At 38.5% G+C, this 17,911-nt stretch overlaps 1 protein-coding gene and 1 long non-coding RNA gene across 3 annotated transcripts; one reads left to right on the top strand and one right to left on the bottom strand.

The window, feature by feature from the left end:
* Window positions 1-510: 510 nt before the first annotated feature.
* Window positions 511-5,861, top strand: LOC117282309. The gene is made up of 3 exons (XR_004513030.1): window positions 511-752; window positions 2,588-2,697; window positions 5,577-5,861. It is a non-coding gene; the product is annotated as an uncharacterized LOC117282309 (long non-coding RNA).
* A 3,135-nt stretch (window positions 5,862-8,996) lies between these two features.
* LOC111864509 (60S ribosomal protein L37) lies at window positions 8,997-17,884 on the bottom strand. 2 transcript variants are annotated; one of them, XM_023851802.2, is made up of 4 exons: window positions 17,776-17,884; window positions 17,320-17,455; window positions 16,327-16,411; window positions 8,997-9,136 (listed from the first exon to the last, which is right to left on the bottom strand). In XM_023851802.2, exons 1-4 carry the CDS (start codon window positions 17,776-17,778, stop codon window positions 9,082-9,084), a joined length of 279 nt encoding a protein of 92 aa, XP_023707570.1. In that variant the 5' UTR covers window positions 17,779-17,884; the 3' UTR covers window positions 8,997-9,081. The 2 variants fall into 2 exon arrangements, with proteins under 2 accessions (XP_023707570.1, XP_023707571.1); XM_023851803.2 differs by lacking the exon at window positions 17,776-17,884 and adding an exon at window positions 17,616-17,640.
* Window positions 17,885-17,911: the final 27 nt, after the last annotated feature.

Genomic DNA, 17,911 nt, shown 5'->3' with positions numbered 1-17,911 from the left:
ACATAATATCAGTAAGGAAGTGTACTTACTAGCAATGCTAACTTGTGGAGATATGTCAGGTTATGTTGTGTTGTTTTTAACTAGCATTTTATTTATATTAACTTGTTGTTTAAATAATTATGCATACATACAAATTATAGTTGTTTAAAGAATTAGTTTGTGTAAGCATAGAAAATGGCTGTACACTTTCACTTAACCTATCACTACCTTGAATTATATGACTTCCAATTGCATTTCTTAAAAGAGACGTTTTTGCGAATATTGTGTTCATATAATATTGCATTTTAAGATCAGTATTCTTACCTGAGAACATGCATACAAAGGGGGCACAAACATGGACGTTACAAAAATAAAGTAACGTGGAAAGGAGAGTTTTGTTCTCAAGCAAAGGAAGTTTAGTGTCATCAACTATATACAATAGCATCAAAATGCATTGATTTACCATCTAGTGCAGTGCGGCAACAGTCAACAATTTGTTCCATTGTATTTTTTTTCATATAGCCCTACTTTCCTTGTTTAATGATTAAGGATAGGCTTGTGTGTCCTCTTGCCTTGTATATGTAATTTGTTATTATCTTTTCCAGGTACTCAGTACAACATGTACGAGTCCAACTTCTACTTGGTCTTAAGAGTTTTGTGAGCATGATTTAGCTGGCATGTTGCCGAATGGTAATGTGACGTTTACTGTGGGAGAGATAAAAAACATAATGCACCAGTTACTACATGGCTTGTGCTACGTTCATAGTAATAAGGTATGTATAACCAGTAAGGTTAGCATCTCAGAGTTCTGTGAATCTGACATAGGTGAATCAGAATGCAAGTAACATTTATCATAACCAACTGTTGAATATCACACCAGAGAATAGCCAACAGGCCACCACTTCAGTACAGCAATGCGCTTAAGAAATGATGGTGCTGTGATTCATTTAGCAGCTAGATCTCTTATAAAAGAAACCAAGAACTTGCCTCAGGAAAGATGTTGGCCACATGGAGAACTTATTGTATTATTGCTTCAGTAAGAATTGTAGAACAGTAAACTTGCTTTTTGTGCTCATTTCCATGAACAACTTCATATATCCATAAACCATCAGTATTGAGAAGGGGACAAATAATTACTCTTACTTTTTACTTGTAATCTTACCTGAATTCTGAGGGTGTTTGAGAACAACGTGGTGATGAGAATATTTGGACTAAACATGGATGAAAGTTGCATAATGTGGTGCTTCATAAGTTGTACTCTTTGCCAAGTATAAATGATCAACTCAAGGAGGATGAGTTGGACATGTCCTGTGGCATGCATAGGGCAAAGATGAATGCCTGTAAGATTTTGGTAGGAAGCTACAAGGAGGACCTAGACATAGGTGAGAGGATATGGTTTGCTTGTTGTTTTTTTTTATTTTGAACAAAATATTAATCTATCAACAATTTGTGTCATTGTATTTTTTTCTTCTACCCCTACTTTCCTTGTTTAACGAGGAAGGACAGGCTTATGTATTTTCTTACCTTGAATATGTAATTTGTTATTACCTTTTCCAGGTACTCAGTACTAAGAACAATCTTCACCGGTCACATGAGGCGGAACTGTTTAGCATTTTGTGGGAGAATAGTTTAAAAATTGATCTTGGAGAGATAGGTTGTGGTGGTATAGACTGGATTGATCTGGCTCAGGATAGAGACTAGTGGACTCTCGTGAACACGGTAATGAACCTTTGGGTTCCGTACTATGTTGGGAGATCCTTGAGTAGCTGAGTGGCTGGGGGCTTCACACAGAATTTCAAGAAACTGTTCAGATGCTGTACTGTCACCAGATGCACAGTCATATTCAGCGTTAAGTTGGCACATCTCATGTCGAACCTTCCACTTCCATAGTCGCTCTTCGGAAGATTTACATGTCTTATTCCCACCAAGTAGTTTGCTAAACTGAAGTACCTAAGCTTTAGAACTACCCTGTTTGTAGGCACTCTTTCACTATGCTTCTGTAGGAAGCACTTGTACAGAAACACATCTACATATCTGTTTTCACAAGTCTAAGTGTTCTCCTCTGCAGCCTTGCTTCATCTTCTTTGAACTCTACATATGAATGCCATTCATCTTGTTTTCACCCAACCACATATTGTTCCTTCTGGAATGTCACACTTGCGGAATAAGCTGGTTTTTAATTTGCCATTCTTAACTCTCTTTGAAAATTTAAAAATTTTCTCTGATTGTATAATTGTCTCTTTTGGTTGTTATTACTATAGCATTAGTCACATCTTAATGATTGTTAGTACAGTGTGGTAGTTTTAGTCACTTCTTGGTAGGTCAGCAAGATTTTGGACCATCTGTATTCAAGAAGGTAAACGGGTGCTTGTTAAATGTTTCTGTTTGAACAGAATGATTCCAAGGTTAGATAAACCTGAAACATATATCTCATACTGTAACTAAAATATTTCATAAAGCATGTGTAATCAATCATACTGAGGGACATGAACACTGTGGTACATCAGAATACATGGTATAATGAGGGCCTACTATATAATGAACTGTTGTATCCTATTTAATTAGAAGAAAGTTATTAATAATTTTTCCCTCCTTCATATTTTCTCAGATCATGCATAGAGATCTGAAGTCGGCCAGTATACTTCTCACAAAAGCTGGAATATTGAAATTAGCAGACTTTGGTTTGGCGAGGCCATTTACTGCCAGCCAGTGTAATCGGTAGGTTCTGAACTTCCTTTTGAATCGATTCTTTTCTGTGCTTCACGCAGCTGTAGCCTCTTGACATTTTATATTACAATTTCAGAGATGCTAAATATTACAGATATATTGTTTTTACTTTTTAATTTAATTTAAGGTACATTAATGCAAAGCGAGCTGGCCACTTGCTTTTGGCTCATTGTGAATAATTTTTAGAAGATTTGTTGTATCTGCTTATGCTATTAATTTGAATGCCGTGAACCAGTGTTCAGTTGTTGTAGAACCATATTTATTTCAGTGTTTTTAATGTAGCAGACTTTGTACTGTTCTTGTCATGTTGGTAACAAAGCTACCTTGCTGTGTGAGAGGCTGCATTTTCAGCAAAATGTTCATTTCATTCTGAAATATTCTAAATGATGTGTATTGTGCAATCCGTTGTCTCCTTGGATGAATTTGTGTAATTGGTTTTCAATATAAAAATAGTAAAACTTTGAGGAATGAAAAAGACTGAGAAAATATGTGAAAGACAAAATTAATATTTTGAAACTGAAAAATATTACAAACCTGTATAGGGGTGTGAGTGGATTCAGGAATGGTTAGCAACATAGGAGCCAGGATAGCGCAGGCAGTATAGCGATTGGCTACGGGCTGGATGACTTGAGGGGTTGGAATTTCAGTCCCAGTAGGGTCAAGAATTTTCTACACGTTGTCCAGACTGACTCGGGCCCACCCAGCTTCCTATCCAATGGGTGTGGGGGACCATTTCCCAAGGGGTAAAGCTGACCACTCTTTATCAGGATTTTGACCCAACAGGTCAACAACAGACAATTCATTCACCCTGAGACAAATAACAGAGACGTGCTGGGAATTTAATATAGATATTTACCTATGCTTCATAGATTTTAGACAAGCATATGATACAATAATAAGGCACAAATTAAGGATGATTATGTCCACTTTTGGTATTCCAACAAAACTAAGTAGAATAATTAACTTAACCATGACAGAAACAATCAATCAAGTTAAAATCCAGAACCAGTTAACAGAATGCTTTAAGCAAATCAAGGATTAAAACAGGGTGATAGTTTGGCACCATCACTATTTAACTTGGTATTGGAATATATAGTGAGGAAATGTAATGCAGACACAAGGAATACAATAGCGTATAAACAAACGCTAATAATGGCGTATGCAGATGATATTATAGTATAGAGATCACTAAGAGCAATAAAGGAGACATAAAGAAATAAAAACCATAGCAAAAACAACTGGTTTAGAGGTGAACGTAAATTAAACTAAAATGCTGATACAATCTATAAGGAATCCAAGGCAAACTGGAGAAATTAACATGGAAGGGGACAGGACAGAAATAGTTGAAGACTTCATACATTTAGGATCAAAATTCCATAAAGATGGAGAGGAAAATCATGAAATAACAAGAAGAATAAAACTAGCGAATAATGCATATTTCTCGTTACTCTCAGTTTTTAGATCAAAGGACATACACCGAGCGATTAAAACAAAAAATATATAAAACAATGATAAGACCGGTGCTTTATTATGGATGTGAGGGTTGGACACTTAAACAAGAAAGAGGAATCAGTCATCAATTCTTTCGATGGGAAAATCCTAAGATGAATTTATGGACAAATAAAAGAGAATGGGATATGGAGAATAAGATATAATAAAGAGTAGCCAGAGATCTCAGTGACAATAAAGCTTAAAAGATTGCAATGGGCTGGGCATGTACAGAGAATGGATAAGGAGCGTATCCCAAAGAAAATATTATACAGTACAATAGGTGGTAGGAGACGTGCTGGGAAACCAAGAAATAGATGGTTTGATGCGGTGGAAGAAGATGCAAAGAAGTTAATGGGCGTAAGGAACTGGAAGAGAGCAGCGCAGGATAGAGAGGAATGGAGGGGCTTGATAAGGGAGGCCAAGGCCCGACATGGGGCTGTTGCGCCATAGAAGAAGAAAGCTGACCACTCACCTCCGACTCCAGCTATTGATGAGATCAAGAAAACATGGATCTGTACATCCACTCCCCTATATGCCTTCATGGCATAGTGTTTAATTGGTTAAGCACAGGAACAATTTTACCTTTAAAACTTAGAACCAACTTGATAAAAAAATGAGAAGTGCAATCTTACTCACAGATTCCCAGTGTTCTGAATACAAGGAAAATATTTCTGGCTATTGAGTTTATATGTAGTTAGGCAAACTGAAATGCATATATCTGAGCCTACTCTTGATGTTGAAATTTCTGTTGTGTAATTTATTAGATATAAACTGCCAGGTCAGCTTGTGATGTAATGATGTAAGCAGGAAGTATAACATTTTGTTTTGGGGTCTGTGGATTTATTTGTTATATTTGTTACAAGGAAGAATTGCTGCAGAAGTGGAAGGAATGTGTTATAACAAGTGTCACGTAACTACGAACAAGGCCAAGAGTAACCTTGAATGTGCAGAAGAAAAATTTCAGACAAGGGGGTGGAGGGTGTGAGAAGTGACAGGCGGCCAGTGGAAGAACGATTGTTAAGAAACTCCTCCCACAACAAGCTATGTGCGGGATTTGACTATGAATGCGGGGCCTTGTTCAAAGTTGTCTATATTTATCCTTTTTATAAAAATGAAGTTTTGAGGTGTATATTATTGACCTCATATTGAATTTGATCTAACTTTATTCCCAAGTTTAGACTTACATCCACATGTAGATTTTTTTTGGGGGGGGGGGGTTGATGTAACAGAGCAGCTAGTGAATAGATATTCTATAGTCATCATGTAACTAATTCCATGGAGCACAGAAGCAAAGCATACAATCTGTGGTAATTTAGTATTTAGTTTTAACAAAATGTCTATAATGTTGGCGAATGAATTGGAATGCTTATTGTTCATAGGTTATTCAATGTTTGATGTGACATGTTAAGGATACCTATGCCTGTGCCCTACTGGTTGAGCTGCTTGTTTTTGATCCAAGGAAATGCTGCACATCACATATTGCCATAAATCATGCCTTCTTCTGGACTGACCCATTGTGATCTGTCCAAAATGCTGGCACAGCATACCAGAAGCTTGCTTCAGTGCACCATCTCATAGGCCTGGACACATGCAACCACACCAGGATAGAATATATTGAACAGTGTTATATTGTGTGTGTGAGTATATACAGTGTGTCCCAGGAGGAATGTGCCAGGCTTCGGGAGGGTGTTCCTTATGTTAAAGTATGCCGATATAACCCAAAACACCTATGTCCAAAGTTGAACGGTTACGGAGATAATGGCCAAAGAAGTGTGAAACTTTGACATGTGTTACACACTTGTTGATTACCAAATACATATTAAAACTGGCAGGAATATGTGGTTTTTGTAATGTTAATAATGTACTTAACATCAAACTAACTTGTGAGTGACATGAAGCCATTAAATTGAACTACAAAAAAACTCGCACGCCATCTCATAGTGGATCCTTACGGTTGCAAGCACTATACATGACACATGAATGGCAAGCGCTGACGTAACATGGCCGACTGTGCATTCTGGTATAAGCCGACTATGTAACTGTACTAAAATACAGTACCTGCTTTATAGTAATTGTTCAAAGTGTCCTCCACTTTTCGGCACGCATCATGAGGGATTGGGTAACAGAAGCAATGTTGCCTGGATGATGACGTATGTGTTCTGCCACTGCAAAGATACGATCCCGCAGTGTTTCTCGTGAATCGACCTTAGTTTCTTAGACTAACGTCTTCATGTGGCCCCAGAGGTAACAATCTAGAGGCGTAAGATCTGGCGACCTCGATGGCCATGCAACAGGCCCATATGTGTTTCCAGTTAAACTGTTGTGAAACACAAAAGGTCTGATCAGCCTGTTCCCAAGCACACCACACCATACATTCACTAAAAATCTCTTTTGGAATTTTATTACCATTATCTCATGTGGATTATTATGGGACCACATATGCACATTTCGTAAATTATTTACACCATCCCGGGTAAGAGATGCCTCATCACTGAATAAAATGACGCTTAACAGTTCGGAATGAGCTTTTATCCACTGGCACAAATCCATACACTGTGCATGGTTCCAGATGTTGTACCCTTTGATCATGGTAAGGATACAACCCTTCATCATGTAAAGTTCGCCACACCTGCATATGTGATACGCCGATGCAAGAGGCCATTCTACGAGTGGACAGACGCGGACTTCTCTGAACCATCTCAAGAATGTTCTCTCGTGTGTTTATCATTCATACATCCTCCCTTTCAGAGTGAACAGAAACACTTGGAAGAGAACCAGTATCACGCAATGTCTGGTAAATTCGCGTAAATACACTTCGAGATGGAATCCTTCGCTCGGGAAAACGCCTTTGGTATTCTTCAACAGCAGCACGTGCATTCCCATGGCAAATCCATACAAAAAATGCATATCACAATATTCCNCGTGGACCCGCTAGAAGACCACACTTTTCTCGGGCCATTGTCTCCGTAACCGTTCAACTTTGGACATGGGTGTTTTGGGTTATATCGGCATACTCTAACATAAGGAACACCCTCCCGAAGTTTGGCACATTACTCCTGGAACCCCCTGCATATATATATATATATGTGTGTGTGTGTGTGTGTGTGTGTGTATGAGTATGTGTAAAATAAATTAAATTCTAATGAATCGGAAGAGAATTAGAAGTGAACTTACAGTGAATGTAATAATGAATTGTAGATTCAGAATCAGTTATACATCCTTCATAACAAACAGCCACAGCAATGAAACAGGATCATAATCAATAAATGAATTTCTGAAATTTACATACATAAATGTGTTCTCAAGTTCTCATTGCCTAAACAGTTCTACTTATGGTCTGTTCTTAGCAGCATCCAGCATGATAGCTGACAGCACATATTTAAATATCTTCCATATGTGGAATGTTGAATAATGTAATTCAAAGCTTTCGGGCCCCTAATATGCACTTCCAACTGCAACACAATTTTTAGGTCAAATTGTAGTGACCTAATGAGGCCATTAAATACACACCAAAAAAGTGAACCACGTAATCAATATCAGAATACAATATACAATTTTTGTTGTAGCTAAGATATATTTGAAAATGACATAATCTAACATGTAGTACTATCCTTCTGTATGCCTGTAACATCCCTAAGGATTATGATGAAATTTAGCGATAAAAATCACTACTAAAATTTATGCTCCATATGTAATTTTCAAATAGAATGGGCAAGACTGTTACATATACATTTCTAAATTTATCCTGATCAAAAATATCTTTCTGATAAAAAAAAAAAAGCTAAAGTTGTCCCCGTGCTTAACTGATTAAACACCATGCTATGAAGGCAAATGGTGGAGTGCACATATAGATCCAGGTTTCCTTTGTCTGGCACTAGTTGGAGTTGAGTGGTCAGCATCACACCTTGGCTGTGTTACCTCCAGAGAAAGAGGCCCAGTACCCACTGGAAAGGATTGGGGGGAGGGGGGTAACAGTCACGCCACAGGGCATTGCAGTGACACTTCCTCATCGCCCAGTCATACCACGTGGCACCTCAAATCCAAGGATGCATTGACATCCGAGTCCAAGGGTGAACTTATCGGTGATATTGGCCACGAACACCCAAGTTGTCAGCGGGCGCCACCCCAGAGCCATTGCCACTAAATCTTCCTTAAACATTGGGTGGGTCTCCCCTAATGATGGCTGCAGGGTGCACTTTGTCGATGCGTCTCTCTCGGACAACCATCCTGTGAAGTCTGGCCTAGCAGTGATTTGTGTAATACAAGTACGTAAACACTAAATCCTTGCTGATATTCACAGGAAAGAATGTTTATGAATGGGTGTATTTTCCCTGCAGCAGTGAACAGCAATGCCATTATCAAGACAGGCACCTGACCCACTTTAATTAAGCAATACTCCATGAAAACGTATGGTGGAGTGGAGGTACAGCTACATTTACTTTTATCCTTAGCAGTAGATAGGGATGAGTTCCCAGCTTCATGTCCTGACTGCTTTAACCCTTGTACCTACTGGATGGGCTCCAGAGCTAATGTGGGTGTTCTGAAGAGGAAAAATATTTCTTGCCCCTATCTCAGTTCATCCAACCCATTGCCTAGTTATTATACCAACTGAGATTTCCTGGCTCCAAAAGTTCTAAAGACAATGTGCATAATTTAAAAATTTGCCCAGTGAAAATTCTGAAATTTAAACTTATGTTGCTTTCCAAATAAGTCTTCTTGGAAACCATATTAACTCATCAGGTATATCACAGCATTGTCCTGCCACAAGTTATGAGGCAATGTTTTAGAAAATTCTGTAGTTACAAAGAAATAACTTTGTTATTTTATTGACTTGCTTTCATATTAATACACCAAACAAAATTCAGATTATAAACACACTCCAGTTTACGTTCCAGCAACTTTGCGTGGTGCTGGTTTGCCACCTTCACGGAATCCATTCCTGAAACACAGAGATCACAGTTCAAAAAAGCTGACCACTGCATTAATACTGGAAACACTGACATGAAAGCAAGCAAAGAAATCAGCCCAGAAAGAAATATAGTACACATAGACACACAAAATTAAAATCTACAACAAAGCCATAGCACCTAAAATTAATTAAAAATGAAGAATATTTCTTCTGCAATGTGACACCCTGCAGCTCAGAAGTTCACGGATGTTCTGGATGAACATACTGTCTCCAGCTTCAGGGTCAAAAGTAAGCCATGCAAGTATTATTCACAGTCACTGCTGTAAGAATCTTAAATGTAACTGAAGTGAGAATGTTGAGGAAATGAGATTGACAAAGAAACTATTCAAACAAATTCTGGAAATGGTTCTTATCAGTCTATTGCTTTCATAGAAGACCACTCTAAAGAAGACTGAAGGATAACATTAACATGGATCTTCTGGAAGTAAAAGGTGAGGATAGGAGGCTGATGAAATTGGCTTATGATCAAGGCGAAAGACAATCATTATTATCAGCAGGGTTGAAACTGCGAGTTCTAGTATCAGAATGAACAGTAACACAACAAAAATTACCTCCACTAAGTTATCATAATTATATAATATAATTATATCTCAAATTGAAACAGAATAAAAGTTTATTTCACATTTTAAACCACAGATTAAAAGAAATTACTCTGCTAAAATGAAAAAGTTGTGTTGCTGAATGGCTACCACTAAATTTCCTCCTCCTCTAACAATGTTTCATACAACACTGAAATTATCAACTTACGTGTTCCATTGAAGCAATGTGTACTATTAGTACATAAGACATACCCCTTCAACTGTAAACCTCATGGGTTTCATACAAACCCGTAAAACTAATACTTCAGTTAGCACACAGGCTATGAGATGGATGACTAAGGAATAAGAGTTTATTTGCACTAGGGGGCAGGGTACTTGATGTCCAATCACTCAGGACAGCAGATTGTGATACTGACAACTACATGGTTGTGGCAAAGGTTAGAGAAAGACTGGCAGTGAGCAAACAACACACAGAGTTCACATGGAGAGGTTCAATCTCAAGAAATTAAACAAGGTAGAGGGTAAAGAGCAGTATTGTGCTGAAAACTCAAATAGGTTCGCGGCTTTGGAAAACTTGGGCACTGAGGTGGATGTTAATAAAGCTTGGGAAACTATCAGAGAGAATATAGAAATGTCTGCCAAAGAGAGTCTAGGTTATTATGAACCGAAGAAGCATAAGCCATGGTTCAATGAAGGATGCTCAAAATTATTAGATCAAAGAAAGCAGGCCAAATTGCAATGTTTACAGGATTCAAGGGAGTTAAATGGGGATAATCTGAACAGTATAAAACGTGAAACCAGCAGGCATTTCAGGAATAAAAAGAGCTAATGCCTGAAAGACAAAATTGATGAGCTCACACTGAAGAGTAAGAACAAGAACATCAGAGACCTGTATAGAGGAATGAATAACTTTAAGAGGGGTTACCAGCCTAGTGAAGGACGAGAATGGTGATCTACTTGCAGATTCCCACAACGTTATGAATAGGTGGAGGAACTACTCTCAGTTATTGAATGTATATAGGGTCAGTGATGTTAGGCAGACAGAAATCCATACAGCTGAGCCGTTAGTACCTGATCCTAGCTCTTTTGAGGTTGAAAGTGCTATTGTAAAATTGAAACGGTATAAATCACCAGATAGTGATCAAATTCTGGCAGAACTTATTCAAGCAGGAGGTGAAATATTACGTTCTAAGATCCTAATTACTTTTATTTGGCATAAGGAAAAACTGCCTGATCAGTGGAAGGAGTCTATAACTGTACCAGTTCACAAGAAGAGTGATAAAACTAACTGTAGTAATTATCGAGGGATATCACTGCTATCAACTTGAATACAAAATTGTATCCAATATTCTTCTTCCAAGGTTAAGTCCATATATAGATGAAATTATTGGGAATCATCAGTGTGGGTTTCAACATAACAGATCAACTACTGATCAGATCTTTTGCATTCGTCAGATGCTGGAGAAAAAATGGGAGTACAATGAAACAGTACATCAGCTATTCATAGACTCCAACAAAGCGTATGATTCAGTTAGGAGGGAAGTATTGTACAATATTCTGATAGAGTTTGGGATACCCATGAAACTAGTCAGGTTGATTAAAATGTGTTTTAACAAAATGTATCATAAAGTCCGTGCAGGCAAACATTTGTCGGATAAATTTCCTATCCAGAATGGTCTAAAACAAGGAGATGCTTTATCGCTACTCCTTTTCAACTTCGCTTTAGAATATGGCATTACAAAAATCCAGGGAAACCAGGTGGGACTGAAATTAAACGGGACGCATCAGCTGTTGGCCTAAGCGGATGATGTGAATCTACTGGATGATAATGTAGATACCATAAAGAAAAACACACAAACTTTAATTGTCACAAGTAAAGAGGTAGGTCTAGAAGTAAACAGATAAAATTAAGTCTATGTTGCTGTCTCGTCACCAAAATGCAGGGCAAAATCATGACATAAAGATAGGAAACAGATGTTTTGAAAATGTGGCACAGTTCAGATATTTGGGAACAACGATAACAGATCGGAACCTGATTCAGGAGGAAATTAAGAGGCGATTGAACTCGAGTAATGCTTGTTACCATTCAGTCCAGAACCTTTTGTCTTCTCGTCTGCTGTCCAAAAACATAAAATTAGAATATACATAACTATAATTTTGCCTGTGGTTCTGTATGGGTGTGAAACTTGGTCTCTGACATTAAGGGAGGAACATAGACTGAGGGTGTTTGAGAACAGGGTGTTGAGGAGAATATTTGGACCAAAGACGGATGAAATGACAGGAGTTTGGAGAAAACTGCATAATGAGGAGCTTCATAACTTGTACTCTTCTCCAAGTATAATTAGAATGATCAAGTCAAGGAGGATGAGGTGAGCAGGGCATGTAGCATGAATGGGGGAGACGAGGAATGTGTATAGGATATTGGTGGGAAAGCCAGAGGGAAAGAGACCACTGGGAAGACCAAGGCGCAGGTGGGTGAACAATATTAAAATGGACCTTAGAGAGATAGGATGGGATGGACTAGATAGATCTGGCTCAGGATAGGGACCAGTGGAGGGCTCTTGTGAACATGGTAATAAACCTTTGGGTTCCATAAAATGCTGGGAACTTCTCGAGTAGCTGCAGAATTGGCGGGTCCTCCAGAAGGGCTCAGCTTGATGAGTAAGTAAGGAGGCAGGATTTCTCCAGTGTCAGGCTGGTTCTGTGGTCCACTCAGCATGCCACCCAATGGGAAACATACTCTCTTTCTTGGAAGTAGAGTGGCTAGGGGAATGAAGCTGACTACTCACCTGCATCTAGTGCCAAGGTTAAGAATGCATGTAGGTACACCTCCACTCCCCCATACACTGTCATGCATTGCTTAATTAAGCATAGGGGCAGTTTCACTTTACAGTGGAGGGTCATGTTCCAGGTTTTATTTGGCAAATGCTCTATTCCAAGAATTCAGAATAATATGGAATGTAATAACCTTTCTTGCCCAGGAGTAGGGGAATTTATATGTCTTCCTGTACTATGAGGCTGTCAGCCAGACATTAACTCAGGGGTAACAGTATAGTTTTTTTTTAGCAATGCTCAGCTAGCTGGACCACCAGCATGTTCCATTGTGTTAGTACAAGGTATGGTTAATAAAGGATGAAAGACACTATGAAGTTGGGTATACAGATGCAGGAAATGTCTATTTTATGCAGAAGTGGCATGGTTCTTTTGATATGCAGACAGTACAGAATGGATGAGAATTCTGAAGTTCTCATGGCAGTGAACATGAAGATTAATATTCTAAAGGGAGACACAAGAGGCTCCTCTGAAATATTGGCACCCATCTACCAAACTACTGAGCCATGCGTTCTACTTAGGCTCCGTTCAGCGGTTTCTCTTCCTACCCCCCCCCTTTTTTCTTTTTTTTCTTCTTGTGTCTAGAAAGTTCTTCCGTCCTGGCCTATCACGCGATCCCCCCCTCCCCCCCTCCAACTGGTTGTTTTTTTTTTTTGGAGACAAGTAAGGTAGAGAGAGATGAACACTCTAGGAGGAGAAGTCAGGGAAGACAGGTAACAAAAAAATTACTTTTGGGCGTGGCCAGTCAAAATTCGGTTTTGCAGTGTTTCCATGAAGGTTCAGGACAAGGAATGCCATATTGGCGTTTTCTGGGGGATATATTTACATTTTTGCTTGGCAATATTGGATCTGTATTTTTCTTGTATTATATTGTATTCTATTATTTGTTTGCTTGAGAGGAGTAGTAACTAAACTGGAGTGCTCTAGCTCTGACCCCCAAGTGGGTGTGTTCACTAATATTACGCAACGTGACTGTTCCAAGGTCGCAATATTGGGTCTGTATTTTCTTGTATTATATTGTATTCTATTATTTGTTTGCTAGAGAGGAGTAGTAGCTAAACTGGAGTGCTCTAGCTCCGACCCCCTAAGTGGGTGTGTTCACAAATATTACGCGACGTGACTGTTTCAAGGTTGCAATATTGGGTCTGTATTTTCTTGTATTCTATTACTCGTTTGCTAGAGAGGAGTAGAAGCTAAACTGGAGTGCTCTAACTCTGACCCCCTAAGTGGGTGTGTTCACAAATATTGCGCGACGTGAGTGTTTCAAGGTCGCAATAGTGGATGTGGACAGTCCAATGTATTGTACTGTATTTTATTGTATTTGTCATATTAAACTTTTGTTACTTGGAAGTTTTAGGGGGCCATTGTAAATACTGCTTAGACATCCTTTAATATCTCGGGAGGTGTTAAGAATGCAACAGAAAGAACTAGGAGACGGAAGCAGTGTCTCCCCCTTGGCAGGAGGAAAGGTAAAGAGGGGAGGGTCAGCTCACTACATGGCATTACATCACACAAGACAGTAACCCCTGCAGAGAGGCTGCGCCATAGCTCAAGCGGTTAGTCGCTGGCTTCCCACTGCGGCAGCCCGGGTTTGATCCCGGGTCTGGTCAAGTGGGATTTTTGGTGGAGAATGTGGCGCTGGGTCAGGTTTTCTTCAAGTACTTCAGTTTCCCCTGCCAATCTTCATTCCACCATATTCTCCATCATCATAATCACCCAGGGCAGGCTACAATAGACCAATCAGTGGCCGCTGTGTCGAGTGGACCCAGTTGGATGCCAGCCCCCCCCCCTCCCAACTAAGCAAATTATAAAAAAAAACCTATGCAGAGTCCCTCTAATAAGCAAACTTTCAGATAACTCCACTGACCTGATGAACCCACCATCTTCAACTGTCATGAAAGAGAAATTCATTAACTACAAAATTATAGAATGTCGGGCAAATGATTTATACAATAAGCACATCTACTTGGAAGTCAGTTTACAAGTGGTTACTGCATAGCATATTAATGCCACAAAGCTACAAAATTATGTTATCACCCCACAATCTGCATTTTCACGTTTTACATACTTCAGAAACCACTACAATGATTTTATTTATCTGGGACTTAAAAACACCTTCAAGTTATCAGCATAGTACACAAAATTTTGTTAAATTATTCACTTTAGCAGAGGCTGCAGAAAAAATGCCTACAAGGCTCCCAAAAACAACTACAGTAGAACTTGGTTATAACGTCATCAAAGGGACCTAAAAATAGTGTCGTTATAAACGAATGTCGTCGTAACCGAAATGGGCACTTCCACAGTAGCCTTATATTAGTCACGTAAAAATCTACCAAAAACAGAGTTAAAATGTTGCATTTTTTAGTGAAATACATAGTTAAGTACAGACTAACCTAACATTAACGTGGAATTGCCCAAATGTGTAATATCAAAGACATATTACAGCGCTTTTCACTGACAGTACACACCGCACTAATACTGTATATTAAAGGTAGGCCTACTCACCAAATTACAGTAGATTACATCAATTGTGCCTTACTGTACCTAGATACGAGTACAGTAATCAGTTATCTTCATCTGTTTCCTGTTACTTGCCCAATACACACTTTCTAAATTACGTTCAATGTCCATATCAGAGAAATTCAGGAATGAAAATGACGTTACATACGAGGTTGATGCATTTGTGCATGTCGTACTAAGCAAGGTATAAAAACAGTTGCTTTATGAGGAATTAGTTCGTACCATTGAATATTTGACGCAATAGACAAGGTGTCGCAGAAACCGATGTTGCTATAACCAAGTTTTACTGTAGTTGTAAACAAATTTTCAAATCATTACATATATTACCTCTACCACCTTTGTGCATATACGAAACTCTAATATACATAAAATGCAATTTGAATGATTTCACAACCAACTCGGGATTACACTCGTACAACACAAGGAAGAAAGACGACTTGCACATCGTCCCATGTAATACAAGTCTATGCAAGAACAACTTCAACAATGTACGACTTTGACTGCTAAATGATCTGCCACGATATATTACAGAAATACCAGTACTATGTAAGTTCAAAACCCTTTGAAAACTTACCTACTTGATCATTGTTTTTATAAAGTGGATGAGTTTCTCTCATGTGAGACAAACACTAATCAATTATAATCGCATTATTTATGAATAATCAGTTTTGGGGATCCCTACTGCGCAGTTTTCCTCTCTCTTTTCCAGCAACCAAGATAACACAGTCAGAGATGTACCTGAATGAGCTACTCTGGAGAGAATGCAGATACCAAGAAGCTGCACCAGGAAGGTAATGAGATGTTGCAGTTTAGAGTCTACAGTGAAACGTTACACCAGTGCTATCACCAAATTCACCAATATTATCTCAAAGGCCACGCCATAGCTTAAGTGGTTAGTCGCTGGCTTCCCACCACTGCGGTCTAGTCAAGTGGGTACTTCAGTACCGAGTACTTCGGTACCGAGTACTTCGGTTTCCCCTGCCAATCCTCATTCCATCACATTCTCCATAAGCATTATCATCAGTACAGGTACAATAGGACATATGGAAGCCGACGTGCCGAGGGGACCTAATATGAATTTCACCTCACACTATATGAAATCTTAACTATTGTAATCTACCATAATCTATTGTAAACGATTTTAAGTATTGTAATTTTATTCTCTTATTGTAATCTGCCAATGTACAGTAACTGACTTGTCCTATATCATGTATCAATGGTCTATAGAGATGAAATAAATAAATGGAGTATACAAAAAAATTACTTCACCTGAATCTGCGCCTCACTATCTTCAGATGCCGCATTCGACCAGTACCAGTTGTCTTCCTCCGTTGGGCTTTAACACTCCAGTTATCTGTAAATATCACAATTAAAAAACACTAAACACAAGTACACACAGAGAAGAATCTGCAATAAACAGTCAAGTGAAAGAACATTCCAATTTCCACAATCTACACAGATTGTTCAGTCCACACTTCAACAAAGATGCTGATTGGTTGTAATACAGAAGAAACTGGAATACAGTTACAATCTAAGATCCTTACCTAACCAAGGGGAGTACTTGTACAAAAACTGAGATGTTGAAACATAATGGATGTCTGTGCACTTCAGCCATCCAATGCAATATGTAATCACATAACGCTTTTGCAGGGACTACTAGGTCACAAGTTTAGCCACATGAATAACAGAAGTCAAACGGGGCATTTGTTTACAAATTAATTTTTTCAACATCTTTTATGTTGTCATGCCACCAAAATCGTTCCTTTTAGCTGCAGCTTCTCTAATTTTCCTTCACAGCATATATTTCCTATGCTTTTCATTTTCTCATGCATATACCACATATATGAAAGTATATATTACAAAGAAAGATACTGATCTCAAGATTTTGATGGTTTTACACACTTTAGCCAATAATAGTAGTTTCTGGGATGCCCTATATTTGCCTATATATATGTACGAATTTGTGCCTTTAAAGCACCTGAATGAAAATTCAGGATTCTATTTATATTCAGTATTTAAGTTTACCCAGCATGGGTCAGTGTCCAGTGAATATACACATTCTACCTCTTAAAATCAGGGGCTCTTCAGATACGGAAAACGGCGATTATTCTTCAGTGATACATGGAGACAAAACTGAAACTGCAAATTGGCATCTTCTGGAAGATAATGGTACGCATTTATAAATTTCATACTAAATTGCTACATTTTCATTTCTATAATTCCCACGAATACAGGACTTCAAGAGAATACTGGTCAACTTACAGTGTCTTAATTTACGACTGGGGTATCCACACTGTGCACATTTTGATTTCTGAATATGATATGATGAGCGACCACATCGACGACACAGTGTGTGTGTCTTATTGCGGCGTTTACCAAAACTTGAGGTACCTTTCGTCTGAAAAAGAAAATATGCATGCTCTGATGCACTTTCATACACTCATTTTTTCAACAAGTTATATATAATTAATAGCTTTATAACTTTAAGTCATTAGATATTTAAAAATTATAATCAAACCCTTTCCACAAAGTATGGTTAGTATACAAATTTTACTCACCATGTTTCAAGCCTTATGAACAAACTATGGCGTTAAACTAATTTACTCACTAAATAGCAAATGCTTATTTCAGTCTACAGTAACATACAAATTATAAGCAGAAATAAAGATGTATCGTCCAATAATTGATTTCTAAAAAGTTAATATCTGCCCAACCTACCATAACTTCTATAATCCGTATCCAAAGAGAAAACTTACTGCCTTCCTCAGGCGACCCGTGTTTACATGTACGACGGGTTGCTACACTCTGCGTCTTGACCGGTCTTGACCGACTTGACTGGGTTCTACGTTCTACG

Source organism: Cryptotermes secundus, unplaced genomic scaffold (genome assembly GCF_002891405.2).
Source record: "Cryptotermes secundus unplaced genomic scaffold, Csec_1.0 scaffold854, whole genome shotgun sequence".
Taxonomy (NCBI): Eukaryota; Metazoa; Arthropoda; class Insecta; order Blattodea; family Kalotermitidae; genus Cryptotermes; species Cryptotermes secundus.
The sequence above is the reverse complement of the archived record's forward strand: the minus strand, read 5'-3'. Positions and strand labels throughout refer to the sequence as shown.

Coding starts and splice junctions, on each gene's coding strand:
- LOC111864509 (XM_023851802.2), bottom strand. Junction 16,412..17,319: donor CAGTCGTAAATTAAGACACT/GTAAGTTGACCA, acceptor TGATATTTACAG/ATAACTGGAGTGTTAAAGCC. Junction 9,137..16,326: donor ATAGTGAGGCGCAGATTCAG/GTGAAGTAATTT, acceptor TCTGTGTTTCAG/GAATGGATTCCGTGAAGGTG.